The 26,698-nt window shown below is 54.7% G+C and overlaps 2 protein-coding genes across 2 annotated transcripts; both read left to right on the top strand.

The window, feature by feature from the left end:
* Positions 1–22,457, top strand: NOTCH4 (notch receptor 4). The gene is made up of 30 exons (XM_060109750.1): positions 1–76; positions 878–959; positions 1,146–1,438; positions 3,026–3,373; positions 3,473–3,595; positions 3,706–3,942; positions 4,067–4,222; positions 4,680–4,874; positions 6,337–6,450; positions 7,529–7,642; positions 7,729–7,851; positions 8,875–9,034; positions 9,689–9,834; positions 10,245–10,397; positions 10,620–10,737; positions 10,968–11,055; positions 11,415–11,568; positions 13,253–13,437; positions 15,178–15,430; positions 15,680–15,792; positions 16,747–17,270; positions 17,846–18,229; positions 18,339–18,514; positions 19,059–19,278; positions 19,458–19,539; positions 19,634–19,772; positions 20,287–20,582; positions 20,823–20,970; positions 21,502–21,599; positions 21,767–22,457. Exons 1-30 carry the CDS (start codon positions 1–3, stop codon positions 22,454–22,456), a joined length of 5,988 nt encoding a protein of 1,995 aa, XP_059965733.1. The 3' UTR covers position 22,457.
* Positions 22,458–24,436: 1,979 nt separating this feature from the next.
* GPSM3 (G protein signaling modulator 3) lies at positions 24,437–26,295 on the top strand. The gene is made up of 4 exons (XM_060110630.1): positions 24,437–24,555; positions 24,763–24,871; positions 25,076–25,275; positions 25,525–26,295. Exons 1-4 carry the CDS (start codon positions 24,514–24,516, stop codon positions 25,660–25,662), a joined length of 489 nt encoding a protein of 162 aa, XP_059966613.1. The 5' UTR covers positions 24,437–24,513; the 3' UTR covers positions 25,663–26,295.
* Positions 26,296–26,698: the final 403 nt, after the last annotated feature.

The following is a 26,698-nucleotide window of genomic DNA, read 5'->3' as shown; positions in this document are numbered from 1 at the left end:
ATGCAGCCCCCTTCACTGCTGCTGCCGCTGCTGCTGCTGCTGCTGCTGCTGTGTCGGTCAGTCGTCCGGACCAGAGGTGAGGCGTGGGGTGGGAGAAGTGAGGGGACCCACCTTCCTTAGGAGGATGTCCAGTGGGCTGGGGACAGAGGGTCAAGCCCCATGCTTTGAGGCGACACTGGATGGAGAAGATTCTCAGCCCCCAAATGGGACTGCCGGCAGGGAGAGACAACTCTGCCCCTGCAGCTACACAGACCCAGGCTATGGGCCCCGTGCCAGGGGTGGTGACGGTAGGGGGGGATGGGCGAGAAGGTGCTCACCCCCAGGGAGAACCAAGTTGGCCCCGGAACTGGGGGACAGCGTGCTCTTACAGTCACGTTTAGGAGGAAGAGAGGGAAAAGAGGGACCACCTGCTAGGGGAAGAGATGACAGGGAACAGGAGATGGAGACGCGGGAAGGTCAAGGGCCCACCAAGTCCCTTTCTAGGTCCAGCTGTCCCCACCCCCCCGATGGCTCAATGCTGGGCCCTTCCGGGAGGAAATCCCTTCAATGCTTCAGCCATTCACCTCCCAGGAGTCCCCTCAGCTCCCCCCTCCTTATCCCTGTTGTCTTGCTTCCGAGGGATGGAGCCTGAAGCTGGACTTGGGAGGCCAGAGAATAAACAGGAAAGGAGGGGTGGGGATTAGTAACTGAGAGGCCTGGGATCTAGGGGGCTGGGGAGTGAGCACCACGTGGGGACTAGGAACAGGAGTATCAAGGCAATGGTGGTTCAGAGCACCTGTGTGGGGCTGCTGCAGGCAGGTCCCTCCGGAGCATCCAGGGGAGGAAAAGTGGAGCGTAATGCTCCCTGCTCCCATCTCATCCTCATCTCCATCTCTAGGGCTGCAGTGCGGGAGTTTCCCAGAACCCTGTGCCAACGGAGGCACCTGCCTGAGCCTATCTCAGGGGCAAGGCACCTGCCAGTGAGTGTACCTTGTGGGAGTGGCAGACTGGGAAGGGGAGTAGGGGAGGGGACGGGGAGAAATGGGAAGAAAGGAGAAACGGAGGAGGTGAAGCAGATGAAGGGAAACAAATGAAGGCAAAGGAGGGACGGAGGAGAGAAAGCAGAGGGCCAGGAAGTAAGCTCTCCTGTCTCCTCCCCTGCCCAGGTGTGCCCCTGGCTTCCTGGGTGAGACATGCCAGTTTCCGGACCCCTGCCAGGATGCCCAGCTCTGCCAGAATGGAGGCAGCTGTCAAGCCCTGCTTCCCACCCTTCCCAGCTCCCCCAGCCCTCCCTCTCCCTTGGCCCCCAGCTTCTTCTGCACCTGCCCCTCTGGCTTCACTGGTGAGAGGTGCCAGGCCCAGCTCAGGGACCCCTGTTCTTCCTTCTGTTCCAAAATGGGCCGCTGCCACATCCAGGCCTCGGGCCGCCCCCAGTGCTCCTGCATGCCGGGATGGACAGGTGAGCCCTGTTGGGGGCGGCGAGGAAGGGAGACAGGCAGGAGCAACGGGCTGGGCTGTGGGGTAGGAATGATGGAACTAGAGCCCGAGAGACTGCGAGCCCTTTGAGGAGAGAGGCCGAGGGAATCAACAAGCCAATTCTTGGTGAACCATTTACCCAAGATTGACATTCACCGACAGGATAGTACTGATTGCTAAGATGTTGAGGTATTTCCAAGCCAGCTGGTAAATAGCTACTGCCACAGCCCCCTTCGCACACCACCCTGACCGCTTTCCCAGCCCCTCAACCTCCCCTCGGTCCACTAGATAGAGGGTTAATGCCTAGCACAACAGGGGACTTCCAAGACTCTGCATTCTGAGCACCTGAATGGCTTCTATTCTGAGTGGTGGAAACCCACACTGTCACCTGGGAAGACTGCAGTTTGTGGGCAGTGTGACGGGGAGCGGGTGCAGCCCTGGAGCGACAGAGCAGGACACGTGACGGGCAGGGTGTGCTACCATGAGGAAGTGGTCGGGGTGCCTGGACAGAGCTGCGAGGCCCTGGAGAGAAAGGTTCCATAACACCTCACCAGGATGGGGAGGGCTGGACCAGGCAGCAAAAGCCATGAGGTCAGAAAGTGCTTGGGATGTGGGTGCATCCAGGAGGGGATGCACTAGAGACAAAGATTCTCAAACTTGGGGAGGCACAGCAGTCACCTGGGAAGCCTTAAAAATACCAATGCCCTGTCCCACAGAGCGTGCCCTAGTGCATCTGGGGTGGGCCCAGGACATGGAGATTTTTTAACTGGTGAAATTCTGAGGAAACTGGGCCTGAGACTGGGTGTGAGAGACCAGCGTATGTGACAACAAGAAGGATGGTCAGTGGCAACTTGCCATGCCTTGTGCTTCAGAGCAGGGGCTCTGGGCGGCCCCCTCCTCGGGTCCATTGCCAGCTCTGCCACCGACTAGACATGTGACCTTGCATAAGATATTTAAGCTGTCTGGGTGCTCGGTTGTCAGCCGATGTCCGCACTTCATAAGGTTGTTGTGGGGAAGAAAGGGGGCGATGCTCAGGGAGTGCTTACTTAGCTCAGTACCAGCACCACTGCCGCCACGCCACCATTCCCACTGGTGCACACGGCTGTGAAGTGAGTCTCTTTACCGTTATCCGGACCATTACACCCACTGAAGATCAGGAAATCAGGATAAGAGAGGCAAGACGACTGCCCGAGGGCACACAGCTGGCCGGGGCAAGGCAAGGGGTTAAGTCTCCTGTTTGCAGAGGCTGCATGCTTTCTCATTCACCACCAAGGTCACCACTAAAGGAACCCTAGGTCCCAGATTTTCCCAAGCAGGGCTGATTCACAGTACTCCCACCAACAGCTACATGTTCAGCTTTCAGCTTGAAAAACGTGGTCACTCCAGATACAACCCTCCCAGAGAATGATAAAAGTGAGGGTGACGGAATAGGGCAGAGAGGGTATGGGAGGGAAGGGAAGAAAATATGGAAGTTCGACACGGAGATAATCCAGAGTGAGAGCTGGGTCATCTCAGAGGAGCTGGAATTTGTGCAGTGCTAGGAAAATGCACCCCCTGTCCTCTGCCTCAGGTGAGCACTGCCAGCTCCGGGACTTCTGCTCAGCCAACCCCTGCGTCAACGGAGGGGTGTGTCTGGCCACATACCCCCAGATCCAGTGCCGCTGCCCACCTGGCTTTGAGGGCCATACCTGCGAACGCGATGTCAACGAGTGTTTCCTGGACCCAGGACCCTGTCCCAAGGGCACCTCCTGCCATAACACCCTGGGGTCCTTCCAGTGCCTCTGCCCCGCTGGGTGGGGGGGTCCACGCTGTGAGCTCTGGCCAGGACCCTGCCCCCCCAGGGGCTGTCCCAATGGGGGCACCTGTCAAGTGGTTCCAGGGAGAGACTCCACCTTCCACCTCTGCCTGTGTCCCCCAGGTATGTCCTCACAGGGGTCTTCCTGCAGCCCCTCTCTCTGGGCACGGAGGTTGTCTCCCATGGGTCCCCTTCCCTCAGCTGATTGCATGACCCTGTCAGGTTTCACAGGCCCAAGCTGTGAAGTGAATCCAGATGACTGTGTCGGGCACCAGTGTGAGAACGGGGGCACCTGTCAGGATGGGCTGGGCACCTACACCTGCCTCTGCCCAGAGGCCTGGGCAGGTGAGTCGTTGCAGCCAAGTTGATGGCGCCAGTGGCCCAGATGGTCAGCCCCTGTTCTCCACCCCTCACAGGGCCCCCAGCTCCAGCACCTGTCCCCTTCCCCTTGGCAGGCTGGGATTGCTCTGAAGATGTGGACGAATGTGAGGTTCAGGGTCCCCCTCGCTGCAGAAACGGGGGTACCTGCCAGAACTCAGCTGGCAGCTTCCATTGTGTGTGTGCGAGCGGCTGGGGGGGCACGAGCTGCGAGGAGAACCTGGATGACTGTGTTGCCGCTACCTGTGCCCCAGGATCCACCTGCATCGACCGTGTGGGCTCCTTCTCCTGCCTCTGCCCACCTGGCCGCACAGGTGTGACACGGGGTACAGGGAGGCGGGAGGTGGGAGGTGGAGATGGTACGTGACAGAAGTACCAGGAGGGCAGCTGGGAGCTTCAAGCGGCCTCTGAGAGCCTCGCCTCCACCCTGCCCTCCAGGCCTCCTGTGCCACATGGAGGACATGTGTCTGAGCCAGCCGTGCCACCGGGAAGCCCAGTGCAACACCAACCCCCTGAGGGGCTCCACATTCTGCGTGTGTCAGCCTGGCTACACAGGGCCCACTTGCCACCAGGACCTGGACGAGTGTCAGATGGGTGAGGCACCTCCACATGAGACCCTCTCTGAGCCCCCAGACAGCCTCTACACTGAAGAGGGAAACAGGCAAATTGTTTTCCAAATTAAAAATATAAACATCTTGGGGATTCCCTGGCGGTCCAGTGGTTAAGACTCCGCACTTTCACTGCCAAGGGCCTGGGTTCGATCCCTGGTTGGGAAACAGATCCCGCAAGCCACACGGTGGCCACGTAAATAAATAATCATCTTTTTTTCCTGAATTTGTCCATTTTTGGCATCTCTGCCTTACACGGTCTTCTCACCAATCCTCAGCCCTCGAGGCCCCATTTAGTCCTCCTCCATTTTAAAGCCACAATCCCTTTCCCCACTTTGATCTCTTCAGCCACAAACAGGGTCCCCACGCCTCCCCTGCCACTCTGGCCTCCTCACCCTTCCACCACTGACCCCTGTGGACTCCCAGATCTTCTGTCCTCCTAGCCCAGCAAGGCCCCAGTCCCTGTGAACACGGCGGCTCCTGCCTCAACACGCCCGGCTCCTTTGACTGCCTCTGTCCCCCTGGCTACACGGGATCCCGCTGCGAGGCCGATCACAATGAGTGCCTGTCACAGCCCTGCCACCCTGGCAGCACCTGCCTGGACTTGCTCGCCACCTTCCAGTGCCTCTGCCCACCAGGTACCAGCTGAGTGGGCCCACAGGTAGAGGAGACGGGAGACTAATCCCGAATCCATTGGACGTGACCCCTCTAGAGCACAGATAGCCTCAGGCCGGTTGGGGTCAGATAGCAAAGAACGCTTCTCCTCCTCTCCTCACCGCCCAGATGAAAACTCTGGGAAACCGACGGCCCCTGGGAGAAGGACTGCCACAGACGGTAGTGAGGCTGTGCACTGCTCAACTCTGCATTCATTTCATAGACACCGCAGGGTACACAAACGGGTCCGCTGTACACAGAGGCCCATCAAGGGAGAGCAGATCAGCAGTTAATAAGCTTTTCATGCTGCAGCCTCTGCTTATGCCAACCCACAATGTTCCTCCTAATTACAGAATCTCTCCCCTGTAGAGACTGAGAGTAAACCTTTAAAATCCCAAAGGGTCTGTGTGCTTGAATTTGGTACAACGGGAAAGGAATGCTGCAAGGCTGCACCTACCTACAAGTTAGTGTTAAGGGGGGTAAACATCTCCCCAGGGAGACAGTGATAGAGCCAATATCAGGGAGCTGAATAAAACCAGAAAAATAACAGCTTACTTTGTGCCTGAGCGTCTTACATGCATTGTCTAACCTTTACAATAACCCTATGAAGTCAGCATAACTATGCCCATTTTATAAATGAAGACACTGAGGCACAGAGAGGTTAAGTGACTTGTTGAAGGTTGCCCAGCTAGTAAGTGGCAGAGCCAGGATTCAACCCCAAAGCTTTGATAGTTTTACCCACTATACTACACAGCCTTCCTAAGCTGAGAAGCATCCAAAGAAAAATGCTGAGAAAACTATCCACTAATCCAAGGGACAAGGGTGTAGATCTCAAGGAGCTTCAGAGGCAGGTTCCCCAGGCAAGAAGAGGGAGGCAGCCGAGGTCCAGAGTCTGATCCAGCTTCAGTTCAGGGTGAGACAGTGGAGACCAGGAGGAGGTCAAAGAAGCAGGACAAGTATGCGAGTGACACAGGTCCCCAGACACCCTACAAATCCCCACCTTGGGGATCCCTGGTCTCCCTGGCACAGAGGTCTGCCCAGGTAGAACAAGAGGAGTGAATCACCTCCAAGCAGATGTGCATTTGTCACATTGGTACCTCGAGGACCTCCAGGCTGATCAGCCCTCCCGGGTGAGCCCTGCCTTCTGTGCACAGAGGAATGGCCCCAAAAGGCACTTCCCCGGAGCCCTCCCACATGTCCTGGCAGGTGCCCTGCTCCCTGAGCTTTCACACCTGAGGGGGGCGAAGCCAAACACAGCAGAGCAGCAGAGCCTCAGGTTCATCTCTCCAACCCACACGCAGACGGCCCCCTGGGAGGGGCTGCCTGCTGGGACACAGGGCAGGTCAGGGACAGGGCTGGTTCTAGAACCCTGGCCTCCTGGACAGAAGGGGTGAGCAGCTAAGGCAAGGCTGGCCTGGCTGAGCCTCGCCCTTGACCCCTCCTCAGGCTTAGAAGGGCAGCTCTGTGAAGTAGAGACAGACGAGTGCGCCTCTGCCCCTTGCCTGAACCAGGCTGATTGCCACGACCTGCTCAATGGCTTCCAGTGCATCTGCCGGCCCGGTGAGTGCAGATTCCACTCCATGGTTCCAGCCAGGCAATCGCCCGTGGCCTCTTGAAGCTGTCTCGGGCCAGACCGAGGAGTGCCCCATTTCTCCAACTCCTTCTCTGTTCTCCAAACTCTCTTCTGTTACGTCCTCCAAATCTTCCCCTGCTTACTCGCCCACCCTCATCTCTGTCCTGCCAAGTCACCCAAATATCCCTCCTCTCCAGCCCTCCTGCAGAGTCCCCTGTATTCTCCCCCTGCATGCCGGGGATCCCCGGCTGCTCTTGGCACTGTTCACCATGGATGCAGGGAAAGTCGCCCCAGGCCTTCCTTCTCCAGCTTCACGGGACATCCCTCTATTCCCTGTTATGATAATAACTGATGTTTATTGAATATTTACTCTAAGCCAGGCACCTGGCTATGTACTTTTCAGGCATTATCTCATTTAATTCTCTCAGTGGTACCATGAGTAGTTTATATTATCATTTCCCTTTTACAGGGGAATAAAATGGAGCCTAGAGAGGTTGGGTAGCTTGCCCAAAGTCACACGGCTGGCAGGTGGCTGTTTCACCTTCATGCATCACCCTCCTGTCATCTCCACCTGTCCCAGGTGTCTTCTCTGGAAATCCTCCAGGTTCACCTTTCCTAACAAGGGAAAGGGCCAGGACCTGTATTTATTCTTTTGATAAAATGTATTTTCAGCATTAGTACACATATCCAGTTATGCCTTATTTATATAAAGACTAAAGTTACCAGGTTATGCTCTATTTTGTCCTGAAATCCAAATCACTATTGGAGAAGCTCCCATATTGGTGCCTTCATTATATAATGACACATTTAGACAAAACCCCAAACCAAACCATTTGAAACAAGATTCTCTCCCTTGCAATTTGTAGCAATGTTATTTCTGTATTTGTAAAGAGAAGGCTAAATACCAGTGTTAACTCTTAATTTCTTGTTTGAATCCATGAAATCATGCCTGTAAAGCTCAAACATTTGTAACAAACTCCCTCATAAATCTAGAGAAAGTCAAGAAAAGAAAAAAAAAAAAAAAGACCTTGGTCATCTCTCCACTCTCACTCCCAACCCCACCAGGATTCACGGGCCCCCAGTGTGAGGAGGACATCAACGAGTGCAGAAGCTCTCCCTGTGCCAATGGTGGGCAGTGCCTGGACCAGCCTGGATCATTCCATTGCAAGTGTCTCCCAGGTAAACTGGGGCTCAAACACTGGAGACGAGAGTGAGGGCAAGGGCAGACTTCCGTGCAGGTCCCTGACCCTCCTGCTGTGCCATAGGCTTTGAAGGCCCACGCTGTCAGGCGGAGGTGGACGAGTGTCTGAGCGGCCCATGCCCCACTGGAGCCAGCTGCCTTGACCTCCCAGGAGCTTTCCTTTGCCTCTGCCCATCTGGCTTCACAGGTCAGCAGGGGAGGCATTGGAAAGAACTGGAGGGGTATTTGAGTCCATTTGGGGGTACAGTAGAGGTCACTGATGGGCATTTGAGGATTGGGATGTGAGAACAGAATGAGAATGGAATTCCTTAAATTTATGCAGTGCAAAACCTGCACAACCGTACAGGAGCTGAGGGTGAGTGTTATTGTAGGACCCACATCAGGCCCAACATGAGTGGTATGACTGGGGAACAGGAGCAGAGGGTGAGGTTCAAAGGCAAGCCATTCGTTTGCTTATTTAGCAAACATTTATTAAGTGTCTACTATGCCAGACACAGACACAAAGTTGAGTAAGAGTTGCTATCCTCAAGTGGATTTAAATCTACTGTAGAGGGCTTCCCTGGTGGCGCAGTGGTTGAGAGTCCGCCTGCCGATGCAGGGGACACGGGTTCGTGCCCCGGTCCGGGAGGATCCCACATGCCGCGGAGCGGCTGGGCCCGTGAGCCGTGGCCGCTGAGCCTGCGCATCCAGAGCCTGTGCTCCGCAACGGGAGAGGAAAAATCTACTGTAGAGAGACCAACAAGTTGATTATGGCCCAGAGATGTGCTCTGAGAGAGGAATGCACAGGATCCTGTAGGAACACAAAGGACTGGCCAACCCAGACTAGAGATGAGAAAGGATGGCTGAACAGAGTCTTAAAGACTGAGTAGGAGTTTGTCAAGACAGAATGCTAGGCAGCGTGTTTTAACTGCAGATAACTGCATGTGCAAAGGCACGGAGGGAAGAAAAGCACACCCCGCTTAAGGGAGTATAGGACATCCAGAGCTTAGGCTACAATGGGGCAAAGGTCAGAAACATAGCAATTGTAGGAAGGCCATGACATGCAGGACCCCATGTGTCATTCTGAAGAAGTTGGTATCCTGAGGCATAAGGGAGCCACTGAAGGACAGGTTCATGGGGAGGGAGCAAGTCATGCATAAGAAGCGGCCTTTGGCCCCATCAAGGACAGGGAGGGACTCTGTTTTCTCTCTGACCAACCTCCCCACCCCAGGTCATCTCTGTGAAATTCCCCTGTGTGCCCCCAACCTGTGCCAGCCCAAGCAAAGATGCCAGGATCCGGAGGAAGAGGCCCACTGCCTCTGCCCCAGTGGAAGCCCTGGCTGTGCCCCAGCTGAAGACAACTGCACCTGCCACCATGGGCACTGCCAGAGGTAACATCTTCCAGGCCCTCTCCATTTATAGTCTCCTCTGGGTCCTCCTCAGCTAGGGCAGGAGAAAAGAGCCAGTGAAGGGTGAGTCTGTAGGAAATGACCAATGAGGAATAGGAAGAAGATGGCAAAGTTCTGAGATCACAGCCAATGGGAGGGTTTGGTGAGTGTTATCCAATGAAGGGAGCGTTCATAAATAAAGAGGGAAAACAGAGGACTAGGGAGGTCAAAGCAGAAAGAAGAGTATTAAATCCCAGGACCAATTCATCTCATCATTCATTAGACAAATATTTATTGAGCATCTACTATGTGTGGATACATTTCCAGGCATTGGGGGAGCAACACAGAACAAAAGAGACAAGGTATCTACTCTCATGGAGCTTTGGTTCTAATGAGGAAAGATAGACAATAAACAAGTTATAGAAGGGATGGATGGATAGATAGATAGATAGATAGATAGATAGATAGATAGATAGATAGATAGACAGATAGATCTAGTTGGAGAAAATGAGTGGGGCAGGTAGGGCAGAAGGGGGACAATGCTGAGAGCAAAGATGCTGAGAAAGGGGCCAGAGTCTCAGGGCCAAAAAAGAAGTCATAGGGGTCTGACCAATGGGGAGGGGAGAAGAGAAAACCCCCCTTTCTTTTTATGACCAGATCCTCGTGTGTGTGTGATGTGGGTTGGACAGGACCAGAGTGTGACACAGAGCTGGGGGGTTGCATCTCCACACCCTGTGCCCACGGAGGGACCTGCCACCCCCAGCCCTTTGGCTTCAACTGCACCTGCCCCACAGGTTACACAGGTGAGGTGCTCCCTAAACCGTATATACCCTGGGCTGACCACCATCTAGATCAAGGGCAAGGCCAGTGGAGACATGTGTCCAAAGGGGTCTGGGTCTCAGTCACCACCAAGAAGAACTGGGCACAGGCTGGGACTTCCCTGGTGGCCCAGTGGTTAAGACTCCACACTTCCACTGCAGGGGGTGCAGGTTCCATCCCTGGTCAGGGAACTCAGATCCCACATGCCCCATGGTGCGGAAAAAAAAAAAAAAAAAAGACTGGGCACGGGCTACAGAGGGCACGGGTGACGTAAGAGGTGGTGAGAAAAGAAAAGAGGTTGGGGGATGGGGGTGAGGAAGGGGAGGAAAGGGAAGAGGAGGAAAAGAAGAGAAAAGGAGGTTTCCCTTTCTCAGAACCCACCCGCTTCCCTCAGGGCCCACTTGCAGCGAGGAGGTGACAGCTTGTCACTCAGGGCCCTGTCTCAACGGTGGTTCCTGTAGCCCCAGCCCTGGGGGCTACTCCTGCACCTGCCCTCTGAGCCACACCGGGCTCCGCTGCCAGACCAGCATTGACCACTGTGCCTCTGGTGAGTGCCCACCATGTCCTGGGGCTGGGCCACAGGAGGATGGAGAAACTGGTCAGGGTATGTTTGTACCACATTTAAAAAAAAATTAACTGGACGCAGTGAGCCATTGTTTGGGTGGGGAAGTTGCAGGGGGCGGGGGGGATGCCCCATGTGTGGGGTGACCGAGGCCACAGGCCAGGTTACAGGCAAGGAACCCAACCCCTCACAGCCTCCTCTCTCCAGCACCGTGCCTCAATGGGGGCACCTGTGTGAACAGGCCCAGCACCTTCTCCTGCCTCTGCACCACGGGCTTCCAGGGCCCACGCTGCGAGGGAAGGATCCGTCCCAGCTGTGCCGACAGGTGAGCAGGGCACAAAGACCCCTGGAGGGAGGGAGGGAGCCCTCCCCACCCTTCCTCTCCATCTCCTCGGGGGCGCCATGCTGCCTCTCATCCCACATCCCACATCCTTTCACTCTGCCTTCCCTCCTACTTTCCCATCTCCCCAGTGGCTGCCTGCCACCACATCACACACTCCCTCCCCTTGTGGCCCTGGCCTTCCTCCTACTGTGCCCTCTCTCTTTCTTATCCAGCCCCTGTAGGAACAGGGCAACCTGCCAAGATGGCCCTCAGGGTCCCCGCTGCCTCTGTCCCCCTGGCTACACAGGAGGCAGCTGCCAGGTGAGGGGCACTGAGCCAGGTGTGCTGAGGAGGGAGGGGCAGGAGAGCTCTAGTGAGAGGGCCTCGGTATTAAAAGGTGGCAGCAAGGAAGCTTAGGAGAGGTATCCACGTGAAAGGAGGCTTGGAAGTCTAGGAGTTGAGGTCTAGCTTGAGATTTGTATGGTTCACTGAAAGGATTTCTGATCCCAGCAACTGTTCTGGGATGTGGGTATGCAAGGAATCCAGGGAGGGTGACCTAGTCCCAGACCATTCAGGAGAGAGTTTTCAGGGTAAGGGATCTTGAGACACTGGCAGGGGACCATCTCTAGGCCTGGGAACCTGATGCTGTTTCCTGCCTCACGCTCCCTCCTAACCCTCAGACGCTGATGGACTCATGCGCTCAGAAGCCCTGTCCACACAATTCCCACTGCCTCCAGACTGGGCGCTCTTTCCAGTGTCTGTGCCTCCAGGGATGGACTGGACCTCTCTGCAACCTACCTCTGTCCTCCTGCCAGAAGGCTGCTCTGAGCCAAGGTACTGACCCAAGGACTATGGAGCAGATGAAGAGCAAAAGAGTGTCCTCCTCTACCCCACCCCTAAGGACATCCACACACAACATTTGGACAAACAGTGGACCAAGAGTCAAAGCAACACAGACAACCAGTTATTGATGCTGCAGCTCAACACCCAGGACAGCCTAACACAACTCAACTCCTAGCACCACGTTCAACACAACACAAGCACCACCACCCAGCCCAGTCCACCAGACTCCAGTTTAACACAACCACCAGGGACACAACCCAGTGATCCAGTGTGGAACAACTCAGCACTGTCTTTACCACCATAACTCAACTAGAGTGAACCACGCTTAACCAACTACACTCAACACACTTCGCCATGCCCCACTCACTTGGATGTTATACCAACCCCTGGGTAAAAGAATACCCTCCTTGTTCAAATAAGTTTTGTTATGAGAAGAACTTAGGAAAGAGACCATTGTGAGGTTAGGGGATGGCTGATGGGAATCACTGTGAGAGAACATCAGAGGATGCAAAACCCAGGGGATGGACTTAGACCATTAGTTAAGCCACTTCAGGTGTCCCCACCTGAAGTTTCTCTTGAGTTCTTTCTTGCTTGAGACATTTAAAGCCAAGAATATAGTTGCTTATAATGCCCTGATAAGCCAAAGAAGAGGTATTTCTCTCCATTCTGACAAAACAGGCAGGAGGAGGAACTTGATTTTTTTTTTTTTTTAGTTGAGGTATAGTTGATTGACAATGTTGTGTTAGTTTCAGGTGTACAGCAAAGTGAATCAGTTACACATATACATATATCCACTCTTTTTTAGATTCTTTTCCCATATAGGCCATTACAGAGTATTGAGTAGAGCTCCCTGTGCTATACAATAGGTCCTTATTAGTTATCGATTTTTAAAAATTAATTTATTTATTTATTATTTATTTTTGGTTGCATTGAGTCTTTGTTGCTGCGCGCAGGCTTTCTCTAGTTGCGGCGAGCAGGGGCTGCTCTTCGTTGCGATGAGCGGGCTTCTCATTGCGGTGGCTTCTCTTGTTGTGGAGCACGGGCTCTAGGCGTGTGGGCTTCAGTAGTTGTGGCACATGGGCTTCAGTAGTTGTGGCTCGTGGGCTCTAGAGCGCAGGCTCCGCAATTGCGGCCCACAGGCTTAGTTGCTCCATGGCATGTGGGATCTTCCCAGATCAGGGCTCAAACCCATGTCTCCTGCACTGGCAGGCAGATTCTTAACCACTGAGCCACCAGGGAAGCCCTAGTTATCTATTTTATATAGAGTAGTGTGTATATGTCAGTCCCAGTCTCCCAGTTTATCCCTCCCCCACTTACCCCCTCGTAACCATAAGTTTGTCTTCTACATCTGTAAATCTATTTCCGTTTTGTAGATAAGTTCATTTGCACCCTTTTCTTTACATTCCACATATAAGCAATATCATACGATATTTGTCTTTCTCTGTCTGACTTACTTCACTCAGTATGACAATCTGTAGGTCCATCCATGTCGGGAATTTGATGTTTTAATCTCTTCAGGGTCAAGAGTTACTGACTCCTCAGGCTCCGAGTGGCCTCCACCCACCCCAGGAATGTTAGTGGCCCCTCCATGGACCTCTCTGCTCATTGTCTGGAGCCCCTGAGCATCCTTCCACCCCACCTAGCTTTATCAATCCCTGTGTGTCTCTCTTCCCAGGCACAGAAATCTCTTCCCTGTGCCAGAATGGAGGCATCTGCGTCGACAGCGGCCCCTCCCATTTCTGCCACTGTCCCCCTGGATTCCAAGGCAGTATATGCCAGGAGAGGGTGAACCCCTGTGAGTCCAGGCCCTGCCAGCACGGGGCCACCTGCACGGCCCAACCTAATGGTTATCTCTGCCAGGTGAGAGGGTCTAGAGGATGTGGGGAAAGACAAGGTTGGGCTGGATGTGGGAAACAGCAGTCATGGGGCAGAAAGGGGAGGGGGAGAGGGCATTTCCTTTTCATTTACCCCACACATCCAACCAACCACCAAGTCAAGTTATTTTACCTCCTAAATATTTCTCAACTCTGTCCTTGCCCCTTCACCCTCATCCCACGGCCTTAGTCCAGGGCTTCGTTGCATTCTGCCCAGACACCTGCATCAGCCTCCTAACTATCACCCCTGCCTCCACGCTTGTCCTCCTAAAGCTTCAGCCTCTACTCCACCACTAGGGTGCTCTGTTGAAAATATTAAGCTGGCCTGTCCCTCTCCTGCTTAAAACCCTTCAGTGGCTGCCCACCTCTTTCTCAATGAAGTCCCAAGCCCGGCGCGACCCAGCCCTGCCTGCCTCTCAGGCCTCATCTCTCCCCGCCAACCCCTAACCCTGCTCCAGCAACACAAAACTGCAGCTGACTTCCCTACACCCCAGACTGGCTCTCTGGGGGCTTTCCTCACCCCTCTTCCACTGGATGGTGCCCAGGAGGCGTCTGCCTCAGGGGAATGTCCCTAACTTCTCTCCAGACTGGGTCAGGGCCTTACCTTGGTGGTTCAGGTCACTGAGCAGGACAGGAAGGCAAAGCTGGGATTCAAGTCCAAGCAGCCTGATCCCTGTACTCACAAACACGAGTTTGGATAGAAGGCGTGATCCTTTAACCACCCTCTTTAACTTTTAAATTTTATTTTTTAACTTTTTGTTATGAGCGTTTTCAAACATACACAAAAGCAGCGTACTGATTAGTAGTGAACCCCCGTGTACCCATTACTCAGCTCTATTTCCTCTTTCATGAAACTCCTTCCTCCAGAAGTTTCCAAACATGCCCCTCGTCTGCTTCTTCCAGCCCTCTGGCCATTCCTCGGATGCTTTGTGAATCCCTTTTCCTCCATTTTTCTGAAGACTTCCTGGTACTCCATTCTTGCCCACTCTCCTTCCTCCTGCGAGAACTTGGCACATGATACAGACCTCATCAATGACTCTTCTCTCACTAGCAAAATGATATGAAATAATTAGAAAATGGTTAAGGTCATCAGTTATGGAGCCATAGACTTGCATCGAATCCCGGCTCTGCCACCTACCAGCTGTGTGGCTTGGGCAAGTCACTCATCTTTCAAGGAATCAGTTTCCTTTTCTGCAAAGTGAGACTCAAATGAGATGATCCATATAGAGGGTTGTTAGGAGGGTTTTATGAGGTTATGTATATAAATCATGCAATCAATGCCAGCTGTCTCTCCTCTGGTTGACTGAGAATTTCATGAAAGCAGGGATGAGTTCTAATTTTCTCTGTATTCCTAGAGCCTGAAAAGGTGCCTGGCACAAAGCAGGTGTTCAATAAATGATTATAAATTAATTAAGCGTGAGAGAACCCAGTGGGTGTGTGGCTGGGGGAAGAAGGATTTTTCAAAAACAGAGCTATATCTAGTGGCAATGAATCAAAGAGATTGTTTGGGACTGGGAAGTGGTTAAGTTGCATATTATCAAATAATTGTGTATCATGTGGAGTTGAGGTAAAAGGGTTAAGCTACACGTGGCTGTGATGGATGGTGAGCTGAGTGATGCTTTGAGTTGGAAGGTGGGGTGCTGGCAGACTACCTGGAGCTGGGTCCCCTAGAGTGCCAGGATGGGCTCATTTACTGGTTCCCTGTCTGACCCTCTTTGCCTACAAGTGTACACCAGGCTACAGTGGACAGAACTGCTCAAAGGAAACTGATGCTTGTCAATCCCAGCCCTGTCACAACCATGGAACGTGCATCCCCAAACCTGGAGGCTTCCACTGTGCCTGCCCTCCAGGCTTTGTGGGGCTGCGCTGTGAGGGGGATGTGGATGAGTGTCTGGACCAGCCCTGTCACCCCACAGGCACTGCAGCCTGCCACTCTCTGGCCAATGCCTTCTACTGCCAGTGTCTGCCTGGACACACAGGTAAGGTCTGAGAGAGGGAGTATGGGCATTTCTGGGCACAGCTGAATTGACCATGGAAACCCAGACAATCCCCACCCATGAGGCAGCCTAGTCATCTGGTCCATCCCCCTGCCTCTACGCCCCACGCCAGAGAACATGCCCACCACCCCTTTGCCTGTGCGGCTAGTGCTGGGCCATCTCCCAGAAATGAGCTAGGAAGGAGGCAGCGACTGAAACAGAGTGTTATGTTTAACCCCACCCCTGCCACAGGCCAGTGGTGTGAAGTGGAGCTAGACCCGTGCCAGAGCCAGCCCTGCTCCCACGGAGGGTCTTGTGAGGCCACAGCAGGACCACCCCCAGGATTCACCTGCCACTGCCCCCAGGTGAGTGACCACAAAGCTGCTTTCTCTGTTGCCCCCAACGCTGACGTAAGGTGAGAATGCCTGAGCCGGGAACCTGGGGGAGCACTGGAGTGGGAATTATTGGAGAAAGCCATCTCATGTCCACAGTGGTAAGTGGCTCTCAGCAGCAGTCGTGGGGAAAGGCAGGATCAGGTGGGAGCATGAATGGAACTTTCAGAAATCATGGGCATTGCCTAAGGGAAGGTCCCCAAGGCCAGCTGGGTGAGCTTGGATAAGTTCTTTTAACTCCATGTGTGTATTTGTTTATAGACCTCAGATGCATAAAAGTGGGTTAATCTTAAGCCTTGGTTCATGATACACTAACGTACAAACTAACATTAGTTTATGTACTGCCTTCTTTTAATTATCCTTACAAGTTAACACCCATGAACCTAAAACAAGAATTACAATATTAATAATAACTTTCATGTACTTATGTCCTCCTGTATCCTGTTCCCCTTCCAGAAGAAGAGAAAGTACATAATCCTATCTCCAAGGATCAAGATAATATAGTATTAGTTCAATTACTATTACTCTATTAACAGTTTCATCTTCCAGGACTCACATCATGATGACAGTTCACACATGTTTTGTTTTGTTTTGTTTTAAATTGGTGTATAGCTGATTTACAATGCTGTGTTCAGGTATACAGCAAAGTGATTCAGTTATACATGTACATATATTCATTCTTTCACCCACGTTCTTGCGAACAGCTGTGGTTCATCCATTCTCCCCACTATGCAATACGTCACTGTGTGAAAAGGGGGGGACATGGTTTCAACTACTGTAAAATGATGAATTTGATGTTCTCTGAGGTCCCTTCCAGATATGAGAATCTAGGACCCTCTGAGTTATCTTAATGCAGGGGTTATCTTAAGGGAAGGTGGGGAGAATAATACAAGGTCCTTCCCACAATCTCTCTCCTCCTCTCCGCAGGGTTTTGAAGGCCCCACCTGCAGCCACAGAGCCCCCTCCTGCGGTCTCCATCACTGCCACCACGGTGGCCTATGTCTGCCCTCCCGCAAGCCTGGATTCCCACCCCACTGTGCCTGCCTCAATGGCTATGGGGGCCCTGACTGCCTGACCCCACCCGTTCCTCCAGGCTGTGGCCCTCCTTCTCCATGCCTACACAATGGCAGCTGCTCAGAGACCCCTGGGCTGGGGGGCCCAGGCTTTCGATGCTCCTGCCCTCCCAGCTCTCCAGGGCCCCGGTGCCAGAGGCCTGGAGCAAAGGGATGCGAGGGCAGAAGTGGAGATGGGGCCTGCGACGCTGGCTGCAGCGGCCCAGGAGGAAATTGGGATGGTGGGGACTGCTCCCTGGGGGTCCCAGACCCCTGGAAGGGCTGCCCCTCCCAGTCTCGGTGCTGGCTTCTCTTCCGGGATGGGCAGTGCCATCCGCAGTGTGACTCTGAAGAGTGTTTGTTTGATGGCTATGACTGTGAGACTCCTCCAGCCTGCACGTGAGTCTGAAACCCTGGCGGTCTGGGCGGGGGCAGGGTGAGGGCAGAAGGAAGGACACAGATGTCTCTCGAGTTACAGCATGACCACAGCCTCAAGCTTCAGGGAGTTTCCACCCTAATAACCATTGCTAATTAGGGGTATAAGACGCTAGACTCTAACCCAGAGGAATGGGGCAGCATGAATATTTAATGTGGGGACCAAGAAAGAGGGCACTGCCTCTTTCAGAGCTACCCTCTGAGAGCTGTGCGATCTCTGGCCTCAAGCTTCTCTCTCTAAGCCCTGTTGCCATGGAGTATCTCCCCTAGCAACCAGCATCCCTGAGGAAAAAGGGCTTCCCTTCAGGGAGACAGGAGTTTGGGAGGGTGGAGAGTGGGGACAGTGTTAGGAAACAAAGGTGTCAGTAGACGTTAGGGTGTCTGGACTACCTACCGCCCAGGGTCTAAGCCCATTACTCCAGAGCTGCCCCCACTTAGCAACCAGAGCCCCAGAGGCTGTGGAATATCAGAAATTCTCTCTGGGATGAGGAAGTCAGGTTTCTTTTGGGGTCCTGAGTCCCCGTCTCCTCAACCCACAGTCCAGCCTATGACCAGTACTGCCGTGATCACTTCCACAATGGACACTGTGAGAAGGGCTGCAACACTGCAGAATGTGGCTGGGATGGGGGCGACTGCAGGCCTGAAGATGGGGATTCGGAGTGGGGGCCCTCCCTGGCCCTGTTGGTGGTGCTGAGCCCCTCAACCCTGGACCAGCAGCTGCTTGCCCTGGCCCGGGTGCTGTCCCTGACTCTGAGGGTAGGGCTCTGGGTAAGGAAGGATAGTGATGGCAGGAACATGGTGTACCCCTATCCTGGAGCCCAGGCCGAAGAGGAGCTAGGAGGAGCCCCAGATCCCTCTCACCATGAGAGAGCAGCCCCTCAAACACAGCCTACAGGCAAGGAGACGGACTCCCTCAGCACTGGGTAAGAAGGCTGGGAGGCGGGGGAGAGGGGGCAGACATTAGTTTTTTAACCAGCAGAGGGAAGGGAACCAGGGACCAACTGAGGGGTCTCTGAGGTGCCTTCCCCGCAGGTTTGTGGTGGTGATGGATGTGGACTTGTCCCGCTGTGGCCCCGACCATCCTGCATCCCGCTGTCCCTGGGACCCTGGGCTCCTGCTCCGCTTTCTTGCTGCGATGGCCGCAGTGGGGGCCCTGGAGCCCCTACTGCCAGGACCCCTGCTGGCTGCCCACCCTCGTGCAGGCACCGGTAGGTGGCCCCGTCATTTCCCCTGACTTTGCTCCCAGGCCAGCTTTCATGCCAGCAACCAGCAATGAAGTCAAATGAAACAGAAGCGCTGGAACCCCAAATGTTCTTTGTGGAGACTTACCTTTGTTAACGTTCATCTCCAGCTAGATCTCCTCATGGCCCATTTGCTCTGCAATCTCCTTTACTTCCCTCAGTACTTTATTCTAACCTCTATCACAGACCACTCACAAACCTTGGGTTCTGGTCTATTCTACTAAGCCGAGAGTATCCAACCATCCCCGTATCAAACAATTCATAGCACATGAAAGAATAATAGCTCTTATATACCACTTACTATGTGCCAGGCCTTGCTCTAAGCATTTTACCGTATTAACTTATTTAATCCTCCCAACGACCCCTATGAGGCAAAGTACTGTTATTATTCCCATTTTACAGTTGAGGAAACTGAGGCAAAAAGAGGTTACTGCACTTGTCCAAAGGTCTCACCAGAGTACCCAGCCTCACCAGGAATGGCCTCTTTTTCTGACTGTGTCTCTTCCACCAGAGCCCCCCGCCAACCAGCTTCCCTGGCCTGTACTGTGCTCGCCCGTGGCCGGGGTGCTTCTCCTGGCCCTCGGGGCTCTTCTCGTCCTCCAGCTCATCCGCCGGAAGCGCCGAGAGCATGGGGCCCTCTGGCTGCCCCCTGGGTTCACTCGAAGGTCTCAGACTCAGCCAGTTCCCCGCCGACGCCGGCCCCCCCTGGGCGAGGACAGCATCGGCCTCAAGTGAGAGTGAGAAAGAACTGGGGCTCAGGGAGGGGACTCTTTCCTGTGGAGATATTTATGACCAGAAGCAATAAGAGATGCTATGCAGAAGTTGAAGACATGGGAAGGGGAGAGGGGTGGGAAGACTGCTGGAAATCTTAGGGACCTTGAAGGTCTTCTACCCACCCACCCCCTTCCAGGGCACTGAAACCAGAGGCAGAAGTTGATGAGGATGGAGTTGTGATGTGCTCAGGCCCCAAGGAAGGAGAAGAGGCAGACCAGGTGAAAGCACTGGGGCAGGAATGGTCCTAAAGTGATGGAGGGGTTGAAGGGACAAGTCAACCATCCTTCACTGATCCTTCTTCTGATCCCCAAGGCTGAAGAAATGGCCTCACCCTCCAAGTGCCAGCTCTGGCCTCTGAGTAGTGACTGCCAGGAACTCCCCCAGGCAGCCATGCTGACTCCTCCCCAGGATTCTGAGATGGATGTCCCTGAGGTGGACACCCGTGGACCTGGTACGTGAGCCAACCCAGACCAAGAAAATGAAAACTCCCTTTGACCCTTTTAGAATCAGAAAGTCCTTTGATATCAGAACTGGAGAAACTAATATTAGAGTGAGTGCTTCAAACAGCCATTCTCAAAGTGTGGTCCCAGGACAGAAGAATCAGCATCACCAGGGAAATTGTTAGAAATATAAATTCTCAGGTTCCACTCCAGAGCTACTGATTCAGAAATTCAAAATATTGGGGAATCTGTGTTTTAACAAGCCCTGCAGGTGAGTCTGATCCAGGACTCAAGTGTGAGAATCACTGCCCTAGAACGTTAGAGTATTAAGGCCTGATGCTTCCTTTTACAGACGAGGAAACCAAAGCCCAGAGAAAAATAAAGTAGAAAGTCACTTGACTAAAGCCACACAAAATCAAGAACCCAAGCTGGGCTTCCTGACACCTCAAGCTGTGATTCTCCCTGAGCCTCCATGTTCTCCCCTTTCCCCAGTTGTCTCCCATTCTTCATGTCTCTCACCCACAGATGGGGTGACACCCCTGATGTCAGCAGTCTGCTGTGGGGGAGTGGAGTCCAGGACCTATCAGGAGACATGGCTGGGAAGCCCTGAGCCCTGGGAACCTCTGCTGGGTGGAGGGGCCTGTCCCCAGGTTCACACCGTCGGCACTGGGGAGACCCCCCTGCACCTGGCTGCTCGATTCTCCCGGCCAACCGCTGCCCGCCGCCTCCTTGAGGCAGGAGCCAACCCCAACCAGCCAGACCGGGCAGGGCGCACCCCCCTTCACACCGCTGTGGCTGCTGATGCTCGGGAGGTTTGCCAGGTCAGTGCACACTGGGGTTGCTAAAGGAAACGAGGCAAACTTACAAGTGAGGCTGGGCAATAGCATCCTCTGGGTTTGGCAGAGAGGAAGGTGATGTGAGACTGGGGACTGAAAGAGAAACAAGAACAGATGATGAATATGGATTCGGAGGTGGTTAACAGTGTGAGGGACCTTAGCTAGAAGTCCAGATATACCAGGGGTCACTGGCCCTCTCTGCCGCCCCACCCCACCCCGCCCCAGCTCTTACTCCGCAGCAGACAGACTGCAGTAGATGCGCGGACAGAGGATGGGACCACAGCCCTGATGCTGGCCGCCAGGCTAGCTGTTGAGGACCTGGTTGAAGAACTGATTGCAGCCCAAGCAGATGTGGGGGCCAGAGATAAATGGGGTATGGATCTGGGGAAGTTGATGTTGCGCTATCCAAGAAGTTGAGCGAATGGGGTGTGAGATAAGATGCAAAAAAGGGGGGTCAGCAGAGGGACCAACTGGAAGCTGGGGCATTCCCTCCCACCCTGCTGTCAAGGCGGTAAATCTGCAGTGCGGTAGCAGTAGGCAGCAAGTGAGTCTTCCCTCATCATCCTCAAACACACACACACACACACACACACACACACACTACCCTAGTCCACTGGGAACTAGGATGGGGGAAGAGTGTGAGAAGGGAGGGGGTCTCGTGGGAGGGACGTGGTCTGCCGGTCCCACCGACCCCAGAACAATGCCCCATTGTCCCTCCCGCGCGCCGGTGACGTCACTGGGGCAACGCTTCCTGCAAGCCGGCGGTCACCCGGGCAACGCTTCCGCCTTTGAGGGACCCGGCGGGCTGAAGAGCCCTTCCCCCAAGTCCAGAATCCGTGGGAAACAGGAACCCAGGCGTCGGGCCCCCAGCCTCGGGGTAACAACCTCTCACGTGGTGCCCTAGGAAAAACCGCGCTGCACTGGGCCGCCGCCGTGAACAACGCCCGGGCCGCCCGCTCCCTTCTCCAGGCCGGAGCCGATAAAGACGCACTGGACGGCAGGGTTAGACCGGGTAGCGGGCCCCCCACAATTAAGCTGACGCGGGAGAGGTGCAAAGCGCCGGAACTCCGAAAAACCTGAAGGGGGAGGGACCACCGGTCAAGTAGGAGGGCCAGTCCTGTGGGCGTGGCCTTCCCTGACCGCCCCCGCGTCTGTTTCCTCCCGGGCAGGAGCAGACGCCGCTGTTCCTGGCGGCCCGAGAAGGAGCCATGGAGGTAGCCCAGCTGCTGCTGGGGCTGGGAGCCGCCCGAGGGCTGCGGGACCAAGCCGGGCTAGCGCCCGGGGACATCGCCCGCCAGCGCAACCACTGGGATCTGCTGACGCTGCTGGAAGGGGCGGGACCACCGGAGGCTCGTCACAAAGCCACGCCGGGCCGCGGCGCCGGCGCCTTGCAGCGCGCGCGGACTGCATCAGGAAGCGTGCCCCCGCGTGGGGGCGGGGCTCAGCCGCGCTGCCGGACGCTGTCAGCCGGAGCCTATCCTCAAGCCCGGACTTTGTCCGTAGACTTGGCCGCCCATGGGGGCGGGGCCTATTCGCACTGCCGAAGCCTATCGAAAGGAGCAGGAGAAGGCCCGCCCCTCCGCGGCCGTAGGTTTTCTGCAGGCATGCGCGGGCCTCCGTCCAACCCTGCAATAGTGCGAGGAAGATCCGGGGTCGCGGCTGGGAGCGGGGGTGTGGCCTCAGCTGTAGACTGGCCCTGCGATTGGGTGGCTCTAGGAGCCTGCGGCCCCGCCTCCAACACTCCAATCCCGCCTCCTTGCCTTACTCCGTCCCCTGAGCGGGGATCCCCTCAAGTTGCATGGGGTCCCCCAGCCCACCAAGTAATACCCTTAAATGCGGGAGGCGAGGGTCAGAAATAAAAGGCTGCATGTCAGGGAGGGATTCTAAAAGTGAGTACTCATTAAATGACAAACAGTATGGAAGGCCTCCAGATTTTAAGATCCTTGAGCCTCAAAAGTGAGGGGTCATGAGTGTAGTGTCTCTCCCAAGATGGTGTATGCCATATCGTCTTCCACGTGGAGAAACTGCAGCCCTGGAAAGAGGGTTCGGGGTGCTGGGATGAAGCAGGCCCAGCCTCTCTCACAGAAAATAAGGATGAGGTGTTACAGGAGGATGGGGTAGGATGGGAGAAGTACCCCTGAACCAAGAACTGCAGACAGAATGTAAGATGCTCTTTCCTGTATATTGTTCCCAAAGGGAGCCTCTATCGCCTGTAACCCCCAGTACCCACAAACGGCTGACAGATATTTATTGAGCACCTCCTGTGTGCCAGGCACTGTGTAGGCACAGAAGGCAGGGCCAAGGGTCACTCCAGCTGATGACTCCTTGCATTCTCCCCACCTCACCCCACCCCCAAACAAACCACTGCAGGGATGAAGTGCCACTCTTCTAGCCACCACTATATCTAAGAACTCCAAATCTGTCACCCCATAATAAGGCTGATTTGAAGTGTTACCATCTTTTGGAGGGGTTGGGGAATGGAAAAAACACGAGGTTGACTGCAGAGTGTTTTCAGAATTTTGTGCCCTAGGTTCAACATTTGGATGGAAGCTTTGAGTATACTTTTAAGAGCAGGAATAAGTAGATTTGGGGTCCTATGTTAACTTAGGGTATCATCTAAGGGCAAGAGTCTCTAGTAGCCCAATGAGAAACCACACACACACTAAACCATGCATACCCTTTGTCCCTCTTCCAAGGGCATTTTTTTTTATAGCCACTTGGGAGATTCCTGAGGCCTCATGTAGAGGGAGGTGGAGAGAGCACCTCAAACTTTAACCACCATTCAGCAATATGGTTATACCTCTTTCATGGCGATAGACCTGAGACACGGAGACATGAAGCATATTGAAAACTATTAATAATTACCATTTATGAGCATTCACTATGGGCCAAATGCTTTATCATATTTGATCCTCATATCAACGCTATTTTTTTAAAAAAACCTCCATTTTACTCTTTCAGAAACTGAGGCATAGAGATTGTATTTGCCCAAGATTGCAAAGCATTAAGTGGCAGAACCTGACCTCTTCATCATATTTCATGCTCAAAGTCACTCAGCTAACATGACAGGCTGCCATTTAGAGGTCCCAAATGTCTCTGTCCTGTTCCCACCTTGGTGCCAGCCAGCCTGACCGGCATTGATCAAAGACCAAGCCAGGTTTTGGTCCTCTCCCTTTTCCATTTCATGACGAGAGGAAATCTTCCCCTGCGTCTCTTACATTTGGTGCATATTTTGTGCCCTAAATAGACTCTAAGCACGTATAGGGCAATGATAACTATTCAGCACGTATTTGTTAGACACAGCACTACGGGTATATGTACGTTTGAGGGCCTGACATCCTTGGATCTGAGTTCTCTGCTTCCCACTGGAAACATGCCCCTCCCCGACCCAATAAGTCTGAGGGAAGCTGGGAAGCAGGGGGCAGGTCCTTCTTAGGGAAGGTACCTGGGGTAAGGAGTTGGGGGGTGGGGGGATTCTGAGGAGTGAAACCACTTCCTCTGTAGCTAGTTCCTGTGTTGACAGAACTGAAGGGGAGGAGGGGGGTGGAGGGAACAGAGCAGGAGGTTAGGGGGCTCCTGAGGCTCTGGAGATGAGAAAGCCAAAAGTCCTTCCCCCTCTGAACCCCCATCCCTACTGCAGCTGGAGGAGTTTTTCCAGTCTCTGTGCTCCCCTGGAGCGAGAGAGGTCAAGCAAGCCGTTGGGTGGGAAAAGAGAACTGGAGGAAGTTGACAGGGATGGGCGGGGCCCGGGGGGGGGGTGCTGACCAGGAACCCAGCTTCCTGCTCAGTACCCAGGCATCCAGCCCCCGGCTCACCCCCACCCCTTTCAGCCCCTACTCCCCTCAGGAACTCAGGGTTCCGGCCCTCCTCCCAAATCCCAGCTACCCCTCCCCCATCGGTTTCTCCCCTCCAGGGGATGGAGGCTGAGAGACCCCAGGAAGAAGAGGATGGTGAGCAGGTGAGCTCGGCACTGGGCTGGGGAGGCTGGCATTGGGAGAGAGGGAGGTGAGAGGACCTGAGGCAGAGACTGAGTAATGGTGGACTCAAGGGACTTGGACAGGCTTGGGCACAGAGGCAGGAACAGAGATGCAGAGAGAGGAAATGGGCTGCTGGCCTAGCCCTCTGCCCACCCCACCCCCACTTGACTGGAACGGATGTCTCTCAGGATCAGGGCCCCCATCAGGATGAGCATGGCTGGCCCCCTGTGAACACCAGCAATCGGCCTTGGCGATCTGCTCCTCCGTCCCCTCCTCCTCCAGGGTCCCGCCACACAGGTACCCCCACCCACCCAAGGAGCCCCCTGACCCTGGTGCCCACATCCTTCCTGATCCCATGACCAAGGCCCAATCCATCATGGGCTCTCTCCCCACCTCCTCCGGACTCCCCATCACACCCCCTTACCCACACACACACACCCACACACCACTGCTGTCTGCCAAATTCTCTGGGTCTCTGAGCCCTCCCCCTCCTCTCCCCAGCCCTGGGGCCCCGCTCGGCCTCCCTGCTCTCCCTGCAGACTGAGCTCCTTCTGGACCTGGTGGCTGAGGCCCAGTCCCGCCGCCTAGAAGAGCAGAGGGCCACCTTCCATCCCCCCCAGAACCGTCCAAGCCTAGGCCAAGCCCCGCCCCGGCCTCTTGAGGACAGAGAACAGCTCTACAGCACCATCCTCAGTCACCAGGTGAGACACCCATCCCCTTCCCACCAGGAGGCAAGACCCAGGCTTCCTGATCTCTTGGCCCCTGTTCTCTTTGGGGGTCCTACCCCTCCTTCTCCTCAGGCACCTGCCCCCCCCCCCGCCCCACCAGGTCCTACTCCCCCTACCCCCATCACAGGTGTCCTATATGCCCCTCACACCAGCCCTGGCTCCTTTCAAGCCCTGCTCCTCTTAGAACCTCACCAACAACCTCCCCTCCCTCCCCTCCTCCAGAGCCAGCGGATGGAAGCCCAGCGGTCAGAGCCTCCCTTACCCCCAGGGGGACAGGAGCTCCTGGAGTTGCTGCTGAGAGTTCAGGGTGGGGGTCGAATGGAGGAGCAAAGGTCCCAGCCCCCCCCACACACCTGCTGAGACTTGAGCCCCACCAGCCCCTCTGCACTCCTGGGGCTCAGAGGCTGGGCAGCCCACTGCATGCCCTCAACCCTGCCAGGCAGGGGCACCAGAGACTGGAAGACCCAGCAGAAATCTCAATATTCATCGCCCTCATCCACCTTTCCTGGGAACTGGAGCGGGTGAAATCCTCAAACCCTGGGAATAGTCAAGGTAGGATGGACATTTAACTCCCTCCGTGACCGAGTATGTAGGAGCTTGAGGCCATGAGAGGATCCCAGCCACAGTGGGACACCTCACCCTCTCCTCTGATCTCAGGGAGTGGCTGGGAGTCTTGGTCCTGAACTGTGGGGACACCCCCAGTAGTCAAGCCACCAGGCAGGCTCAATGGGCTCATTTCCCAGAGGAAAGGCAAATCTCCCAAGGTTTTCACCTGAGAGACAGTTCCACCCTCCTTCTCAGTAAGAAGAAAGGAAGAGAGGGCACAGCAAAGACATAAAGACTGTTCTCCCACCATCACCGGCACACCCAGCCCCTGGACTGAGGGGCCTACAGGCTGTGAATGGACATTTAGCCCTGCCCACCCTCCCTTCCCACTGCTGTTCTGAGCTGTCTGATGTTTGGTTATATGAATAAATGTAATTCCCCTCTGGACTGAAGACTGGTGTTTCGGGTGGCGGGGTGGAGGGTTAGGAGGGTGAGGCCGGAGGCCACCACTCTCCCCAGTCTGGCCAGAGGCCAGCTTCCCTCCCTGGCTGGTTAATTGCTGGCTCATTAAGCAGCGGCTGGAGACCTCCCTAATTATCCCCCCAGCACCCCCTCTCCTGGTTTTAATTAAGTAGAACAGGGAGGGGAGTCATTAGGATAAGAAATATGAACTAAGCTGTGAACCCAGGCATTCCAGCGGCCAGAGTCCTCATCAGCTAGATCCCGGATTCAGAACCCAGAGGCAAGGCCCCCCAGCCTCCAACACACCCCCGCTTCGAGGCCACAGAAGTCCAGCCCCTGGGACCTTCCCTTATTTTCCCCATGGGCTAGTCTCCTCCCCTCGTCCCCT

Source organism: Mesoplodon densirostris, chromosome 10, assembly GCF_025265405.1.
Source record: "Mesoplodon densirostris isolate mMesDen1 chromosome 10, mMesDen1 primary haplotype, whole genome shotgun sequence".
NCBI classification, from domain to species: domain Eukaryota; kingdom Metazoa; phylum Chordata; class Mammalia; order Artiodactyla; family Ziphiidae; genus Mesoplodon; species Mesoplodon densirostris.
Note: the sequence above shows the minus strand (reverse complement) of the source record. Positions and strands in the feature narration are given on the sequence as shown.